Below are 9,016 nucleotides of genomic sequence, written 5' to 3'. Positions count from 1 at the left end.
TGAGGAAGGAGAAAGAAACTCAAACAAAAAGAAAGAATAGCTTAGCACGAAAGTAATGTGGTCATGGTCATACAGAATAAATGTGGCTCCACTGGTCAGCGTGACGATACGTAGACGCAATGGGAACGAAGCCCAAACAAATTAGTCCATCACACACACAAATCAACGTTTCCGCGTAGACAGATCACACTCCGTTTAGCAACTGTGATCCTCCCATCATTCAAAACTCTGTCTCACAGACACAAAAATATATATAAATATTTTATCTTTCAAATATTTCTATATATATATTACGAAAAGTGGGAAACCAAATTTTTTAATATTAAAAATAATCCAAGCTTGCTCGTCCAAATATGAAAGTGGATAAACATTATTTTATATCCAAACATGTCCCACGAGAGGGTCACTTTGGATTTTCATCATTATCAATTCATCACCATAATTGAAAGAGGATGTGTTTAAAATTCTATATAATAAAACTGGAAATACATCTAAACGGGTGTGATTATATTAGTTTATATATGGTAGTTTAGATTATTTATAAAATTTTTGCAACTTTTAAGAAAATATTAATTTACTTCCTTTTTCAGACATGTTAGTAGGAGCCTTATTTGCACTACGACACATTGTTTTGTTTTTGTACTTTGTATATTTTCCGAAAGGAATATTAAACTGCATATGTTTTCTGTTTTATTATCTGAAGTAGGAACACAAAAAAAATAACCATGACTGTTGCAATCCTTTTCTTTTTTTTCTCCTTTCTCAAATACGAGATTTTCAGAGTTTGACTGTCCTTAAACAAACAGATTAAGTAATGTTGCCAAACTTTTTTACTTGTTCAAAATAAACAGCATATCACGTTGATTAATATTTAATAACTGTGTTATGAAATTATGTGAACTAATTAAACCGTAACAGAACTACAAAAAAAAAACCTTGTCGAGCAAAGCAAATCTCTCTTTTTCCTCTTAACGCGATTTACAACACAACTGTCTCGTCTCGTGTTCCCACCACCCCATATATAACCCTTTCTTTTCTCTTCTTTTCTCTCTCTATCTCTCTCTCTCTTCCCGAAGAAAAATCCATCTTTTTTCTGTGTGATCAGAGGGGTAACAACGATTGCTTCTTCAATTCTTTCTAGTATATAACTGGGATTCGATCAAGTCACGAACTTTTCTTCGATTTGAATGGAGGGTCATCATCTCCATCGCCACCATGGGCAACAACAACAGCAACAAAGGCTTCAGCCTCAGAATACGAGTGCCAACGTTGATGCGACTGATAGGTTTCCCCAATGGAGTATCCAAGAGACTAAGGAGTTTCTCGTGATTCGTGCAGAGCTGGATCAGACTTTCATGGAGACTAAGAGGAACAAGCAGTTGTGGGAAGTGATCTCAACGAGAATGAAGGAAAAGGGTTACCATAGAAGTGCAGAGCAGTGCAAGTGCAAGTGGAAAAACCTCGTTACTCGCTACAAGGTATATTTCTTCATTCATCTATCTCTCTCTCTCTGCATCAAACTCATACAAGAAAACATAAAATCCATGTTTTACACAAATTGACTAGAGTCTAAATAGTTAAATCTTGCCTATATTTATATATACATATATATACATATATCAGCTTCAGTTTCTACAGAAACTCATGCATATGAAGAAGAAAGAAATCTCCTAAAACTTCATGGTATTTTTGAAAATTTGAAGATTTTGGTGTTGTTATTCAGATACTCTCCCCCCTCATCTTGGTGAGTTTAAACTCATTTAACTGTTGACTCAAAAGAAAATAACTGTAGTAAAATGTTTATAGTTTTCTGGATGTCACAAGAAATATATTAAATTAACATTTTTTTCTCTCGTGATATAGATGGGAATTAATTAAAAAAGAACACGAGCTTAACAGATTTAATAAAATAGTTGTTAAGGTTGTTTGAATAAGTTGTAACTGGTGTTAGTTGTTGTAAGGTTTATCCATGGGTTTCTTTTTACATAAACTAAATGGTATTTTTGTTTTTGAGACGTGAAGGGGTTTGAAACAATGGAGCAAGAAGCGACGAAGCAGCAATTCCCATTTTACAATGAATTCAGTGCGATTTTCACGGCAAGGATGCAGAGAATGCTGTGGGCTGAAGCTGAGGGTGGGTCGAAGAAGAACAAGGGGACGCAGCTCTCATCGGACGAGGAAGAAGATGGCAATGAAGAGAGTGCAGAAGCTGGTGGGGGAAGAAAGAAGAAAAAAGCAAAGATAGCTAGTGGGGGTGGTGGTGGTAGCAGTTTGAAGGAGATTTTGGAGGAGTTCATGAGGCAGCAGATGCAGATAGAAGCACAATGGATGGAAGCATTTGAAGCAAGGGAAAATGAGAGGAGGTTGAAGGAGATGGAGTGGAGGCAAGCCATGGAAGTGTTGGAGAATGAGAGGATAATGATGGAAGAAAGATGGAGAGAAAGAGAGGAACAAAGGAGGATCAGAGAAGAAGCTAGGGCTGAGAAAAGGGATGCTCTAATCACAGCTTTGCTAAACAAACTAGAGAGGCAAGAAATGTGATGAAGATGAAGATTTCAAGACTTTATTCAGTTCCATGATCTCCACACATTTGAAGAGGTTAGTGTTGGATTGTTCACAAGAAAATACAAATATAGTGGACACCAAGAAAAAGGCAAGAGATGTAGTTTAGTAGTTAGGAAGCCAAGTAGGCAAATAGTGTATTTTCTCTTCCATGAATCAAGCTTGATGATATATAGAGATTTGTTCTTAGTAAAAATTCTTAGAAAAAAAAATTAACTTTATGGTATTCTTGTGATTTTCTTAACTCTCTCTTCCCTCCATTGCAAAATATATAATGCTTTTCTCTGGGATTGGGCAATGGTAATTATGGGTTTTGGTCATACAACTAGGCACTAGCTGTGTTATGATTGAGAAAAGACCAATATCTGGTGTGTGAGTGTGTGTCCCCGCAAGAAATATAACAATGTTTCAAAGAGCCTCTCGATCTGGTAGTAGGTGTAGATGGCTGTATAAACTATAGTGAGCACTATATGGTTCAAATTCTCATTTACCTAACAAACAAACAATTGAAAACTGGCACAATATCATTGTCCGCAATATAATGCTCGCCATAATGGCTATTCCATACATTTACACCCACAGTTATATCCTTTATGGTTAATGGATCATTTGTTGAAATGCTTCACTTCACACAAAGTGCCCTTAGTTTCACTTTTGGTACATTTGAAAAAGAAAGGACTACAAGTTTTTTTATATATATGTTGCTATTCTTTCTTACATGTACCAACATACTTACTTTGGACACAAGCAGAAGTAGGGTTAAGTTAACTGTCATCTAATTTTAAGTGTATTCACTTCAAGTTTAATGATCTTTGTTGTTAATTCCTTTTATCAACTCATGTTTATTAGTTTTCTGTTTTTTCAATGATTTTTCTTTGAAAGACTCCTCACTCTTAAAGGTTTAGAGGTTGAGGTGGAGAATAATAAAGAAATATAATAGTGTGAGTAATAAAGATGAAAAAGTTGAATATTATATAAAAAATCTATAATTTATTTCTTGAAAGTATCTTTGTTGAAATACTTTTACGTACAAAGGAAAACAATAGGGTAAACCTGAATTTTCGAAAGTACAATATAATAAATCTCTTGGTTATAAGGATAAATTTGAGAGCTGAATTTGCCATTTTGCATCCACATTAGGATATTTTGACAGCTAGCTGATATGGTTTTGCATGCACACGAGAGTTCTTCAAGGGTTAGTGACTATGACATGTGTACGTGAGAAAGCTAGCTAGGTGTAATTGAAGCTGGAGAAAAGTTATATCAACCTTAGGTATGAACTCATGACTTTTCTTAGATAAATTTGTGCTGCATATGTTACCATGTTTACTAATAATCAATGTTATGAACACGCATGCTAATCGACTTCTTTTCTTTTTTCTTTTCCTTTGGGAAAAAAATAGTTAAGATAAGAAGAAACGGAGACATATATAGATAACTAAGATAAAAATCTTATTTGAAAAAAAAGAAAAAGAATGGAAAGCTTTGTGATTTATTTCTGAATAAATGAAAGAATTAATAAAATTCAAGTATATATCTACGATATTTTTCTCTCTCTCTATTATATATATATATATATAGAATAGATATATACTCATTCACATAATTGAAGTAATTAATGCATAAATAATGTTGACAGGTGTGGCTGACTGAGATTTAGTTTTGTACACAAATTTATATATTATCAAAATTTCGATGTATGTTTTTCCAGATATAGAAATTAGCTGGTGTACATAAGTGTTGACATATAATTCAAATTTCTGATATTAATCCATTATTAGTTATTTAGAAAAAAAAATTACTAGTTCACAAATTCTCAATTCAACTAATATTATCATAATATTTTCTGTAACATCTTGGCATCTGACCGAGCACTACCAAGACAGTTCAAGACCGAGCGGTCAATAACAGTTATAGCGTATGACAGACCGAACGTTGTTTATAAACAAAAGCTATGTCTAGACCGAATGCTACAATTCATTGAAAATCAATACTAAACCGAACGGTCATTAACTGAGAATCCACAATAGCAGAACTCAGTTAAGACCAAACACCAGATAAAAGTTGAACGGTTAATTAAAGACCTTCAGCAATTACATAATTCTGCAAAATAGCTACATAATTAAGATCGACACCAAACCCCACCAATTTCACTCTACCATTGTTCCATAATCATACATATATACAATCATCATAAACACAGCATCAATTAATCCACACCAACAATATCGAACACCCAATTCATCCAATTTTACATTCATACAGCTTTATCCCAATCAATTTCATACACATGCATATTTATCAAACAACATCTTCATACATCAAAACCAAGTAATTAAATTATCTAGCTTCCCTTACCTCTTAACCGGACCGAACAACTCTATCACTTCAGAAATTTGCTCCTAACACCAGAATTCTCAAGAACCTACAGTTCACTGATTTTCGGTAACAGACCAACCCAAAATACCAGAAAAGTGATTAGGAATCAGAAGAAGTTGATGAACACATGTAACCAGAAATGTGACTTGCATGTGTCAGACAAATTTCAGAATCCTACAAGAACCCAGAGATTGAGACTTACCCGTTCTAAACGATACGTTGATAGGTGAAAATTGAGGTTCTTGATACCAAGGATGATTGAGTGTGGTCAGATGATTGAAAAGATGAAATGAGATGAAGATTTTTTAGAGAGAATGAGGAGAAAAGAAGAGGTTTGAATTTTTAGAGAGATGCGGATTATGAGAAAATGGGATGAGCTGTGCTTTGAAAAAATCCTATAAAATGCTCAAACTTTTTTAATTGAGACATCTGTCCCTCTCTTCCAGGTGTCATTTTGAGGGTTTTACATTTTCCCTGTATAATTTCAATCACTCAAATATAGAAATGTAAGTTAAAATTGTTATGCAATATGAACTAAAGGAATGAAAAGGATGATAAAATAGCTGTATATATTATATCATAATCATGGTTAATCCATTACATAACTATAAGCATTAATTTAGTAGAAGGATCCGCTGTGTGGTGTATGCAAACTTCATACAGTTTGAAAATGAAAATTAGTGAAAGTGACTCAAATATATTATTTAGTTCGGAAAAAGAAAAGGAAAAAAAAATGTATCAATTGAGAAATACTGAATCACATCATGCTGTATTTGACTAACTATCGTTAATAATTAGGCTTGTGCTTGTTTATTCTACGTATAATTCTTTTGAATTTAAAGATGGATAAAGAGAATTATAATTAAGTTGATTACTTATTTCTTAATCAACAAATGTTTGAGTGTTCCTTGCGTATACGATATGTTCAACGTGTTATTAATTAACGAAACGAACTTTCACATTGGTTCATATTAGCATGCACCTTTTGGTTGTGCATCAACAAACTTGTGTATATGGATCTCACCATATATATTACGAATTATTTTCATTTATTTTTCCTAAGTTAAGCTCTTAGGTTCAGGAAAAAAATAAAAAGCAAAAGCTGATTTAGCATTAATATTTTAGACTCTAACTTAGATTGCTGAATTCCCTGTACTTCCTGTGACATACGAGTTGGTGACTAATTAAATTTAATAAATGATCAAATATATTAATTGCGTGACCAAATCATTGATTGAATCTACATGAGGCCGAAAAAAGTGATGTAAATATATGTTTACATACTTTATTTTAATGAAAAGAAACATGATTGAGTAATGAAAATAATGGATGATGAATAATTACAAAAAAGGGTCATTCATTGAAAAAAATTATCACAAGAGTCAACAAACGATTCAGTCATGTATCATCATCACTGTGATTGAACATAAATTCAGATTTTTATGTACCGATGAACATTTTCCTAATTACAGTTTGTATATGCAAGCATCATCTAAAACTCTTTAATTTTGATTTTTGTCGCAAAAGCATTTTCTCAGTCAGTTTTTCTAATATATTATTTAATAAGACTAAGTTTTTTTTTCCTAATCAGCAATATATATCTATAAGAGAACAAAAACACGAGACAAGAAGTACATGTACAAAATTTGCAAGATAATTTATCCATAATTACATGCAGAAAACTTTAGATTTATTGTCTTAATATTTTAGGTTGACGTAATGTTAATCTCATAAATAATTATACTTATATCTTATGTTGTTATTGACTCTAGTGAATTTTTCTACAAATGACTTATAAAATATAACTAGTTTTCAGCAAAAGTTTTCTATTCATTACGAAAGTGGAAATAAGATGAAAAAAGAAAAGAAAAAAAGAGAGTATTATATCTATCATATTAGAAAGTGAGTTTATGCCTAACTCATCCCCACAAAACCGGCTTGTAAGGTGAGGTTTGCACCTCAATTATATATTATCATTTGGCCTTATCTCTAGTCGATGTGGGACTTCCAACACACCCCCTTCACGCCGAGGTATAGACATCTCGTGCGTGATAGTAGAAATTGGGTGGTCCGATAACGGCCCGATTGCGGGTGGAAGAGAAGAATAGAATGCCCACTTAGAACTCGCTAGGATAGGCTCTAACCATGGCTCTGATACCATATTAGAAAGTGAGTTTATGCCTAACTCATCCCCACAAAACCGGCTTGTAAGGTGAGGTTTGCACCTCAATTATATATTATCATTTGGCCTTATCTCTAGTCGATGTGGGACTTCCAACACACCCCCTTCACGCCGAGGTATAGACATCTCGTGCGTGATAGTAGAAATTGGGTGGTCCGATAGCGGCCCGATTGCGGGTGGAAGAGAAGAATAGAATGCCCACTTTCTAATATATCATGAGAAAAAGAAAAGAAAGAGATAAGAACAAAAACAAAGATGAAAAGAAACGAAGAAAGTTCATGTGTATGAATATAATTTTTATTTTCAATTCAAACAATTGTAGTTTCCATGTTTGCACATATATACAATTCTAATTTTTTTTATTCAAAATTACAAAAAAAATATATAAAATAGGGCATGGATTTGTACTTTTTCTGTTTCTTCTCTTCTGAATCTCAAAAGTTGAACATTTCTTTCATTAGAAAAGTTGAAGTTTGAATGAGAAAATTTTCAAACGTCAAATTCCTGTCGTGAGAATTTTACAAAGTTTCCTCTTGTAGTAGTAACAGTATAAAGTCAAATTACGTGTTCTTTCTTGAATTTTTGAACAGTACTTTCTTAATCGGAACCAATTGATTTGAAATATTGCTTCGAGAACCCGGTTTCACATAAAACAATGTGCTGTGCAAATTATTCCTTGGAACATAAATTCTCTCTTACAAAACAACACATATTAGGAACCATTTTTTATACAACAAATAACCCAAATATCACTATACAATTAGTTTAATGATATATATCATAATCAATAAGATTATATTATTTAACTAGTTATTTACTTATTACATGTGAAGGCAATCACATTAATCATATAAATGATGAAAAGGTAGCTATATGTTAATCATTAATCATATGTGCCAAGATTTACTTAGATGACCATTGGGTTGTGCTGCCACATAATTCCTAATGCGTGTAGGTCAAAGAATGGGTCCATTCCTTTGGATCTACCATTAGCATTAATATTTTATTTTTTATTTTTTATGATTTTTTTGTACTAAATATTATTTTTATTTATTATTTTATTAATATTAGATATTCACTATTTGAAATTTACATTTTATTTTGTGGTTTTAGTTTAAAATATACATTATTACCATATATTTCTTTATTTACTTACACTAAATAATTAATATCTAATTATTTTATTATTATATTTATGATAAATGTTTATTTTTGTTAGAAGTCTCGTGTTAATTAAATATAAAATTACTTTACAGTAAATACAATATGCTAATAAAAAGAAAAGTGAAAACAATCATTTGCAAGTTGGTTGTGTTAGAATAAGTAATTGGACTTCAATGTGAAAAAAAAAACAGTATTTTTAGAGATTAAATAAATGTGAGGGAAAATAAATCGTGATGGGATTTACTTTTTCTTTTCTATTATATCACCAACAAAATACTAAAATTATTAATTATAAAACTGGTATTACAAAGTAGTTTTTAAACCTAATTCAATCCAGAGTAAAACAAAATACTCACATAGATCTCGTTAAGATAGATTCCAATTATGATTCTAATATTTTTACACTCCACTCCACTTATGTATTATAAATTGATTTTATTCCTAGTCTATATGATACTCAGAAAATTAGTAGATTTACTTTTTATAAGTAAAATAATTAATAGAAAAAGTGCAGAACCTATGAAGGAAGCAAGCAGCAAGATTCACATACCAGTTTCAAAAAAGCAACTATTTCCCCCCCTTTTAATACAAATGATGACCATCAATGACTTTATAATCTTGTTTATAAAGTCATACCAAAGAGTCCCTTGAAAACCTATTTTGTTCATTGAAAGCCACAAATTAAAGTCGATATGTTACTGAGCATCAAACCAGGTGAAGTATATTCTG

At 31.9% G+C, this 9,016-nt stretch overlaps 1 protein-coding gene and 1 long non-coding RNA gene across 3 annotated transcripts; one reads left to right on the top strand and one right to left on the bottom strand.

Annotated features, from left to right (window-relative positions):
- The first annotated feature begins 959 nt into the window (after positions 1 to 959).
- LOC108347226 (trihelix transcription factor GT-3b) lies at positions 960 to 3,917 on the top strand. 2 transcript variants are annotated; one of them, XR_008245316.1, is made up of 3 exons: positions 960 to 1,478; positions 2,023 to 2,598; positions 3,703 to 3,917. XR_008245316.1 is itself a non-coding variant. In XM_017586389.2 (2 exons), the coding sequence occupies exons 1-2, from the start codon at positions 1,188 to 1,190 to the stop codon at positions 2,539 to 2,541; spliced, it is 810 nt and encodes a 269-aa protein (XP_017441878.1). In that variant the 5' UTR covers positions 962 to 1,187; the 3' UTR covers positions 2,542 to 2,774. The 2 variants fall into 2 exon arrangements, 1 of the variants encoding a protein (XP_017441878.1); XM_017586389.2 differs by lacking the exon at positions 3,703 to 3,917 and having other exon boundaries at positions 962 to 1,478; positions 2,023 to 2,774.
- LOC128194028 (uncharacterized) lies at positions 1,400 to 5,446 on the bottom strand. Its single transcript, XR_008245317.1, has 3 exons — positions 5,144 to 5,446; positions 4,921 to 4,997; positions 1,400 to 1,510 (listed from the first exon to the last, which is right to left on the bottom strand). It is a non-coding gene; the product is annotated as an uncharacterized LOC128194028 (long non-coding RNA).
- Positions 5,447 to 9,016: the final 3,570 nt, after the last annotated feature.

This window comes from Vigna angularis, chromosome 9, assembly GCF_016808095.1.
Source record: "Vigna angularis cultivar LongXiaoDou No.4 chromosome 9, ASM1680809v1, whole genome shotgun sequence".
Classification (NCBI taxonomy): domain Eukaryota; kingdom Viridiplantae; phylum Streptophyta; class Magnoliopsida; order Fabales; family Fabaceae; genus Vigna; species Vigna angularis.
This window is presented reverse-complemented; position numbering and strand designations above follow the sequence as displayed.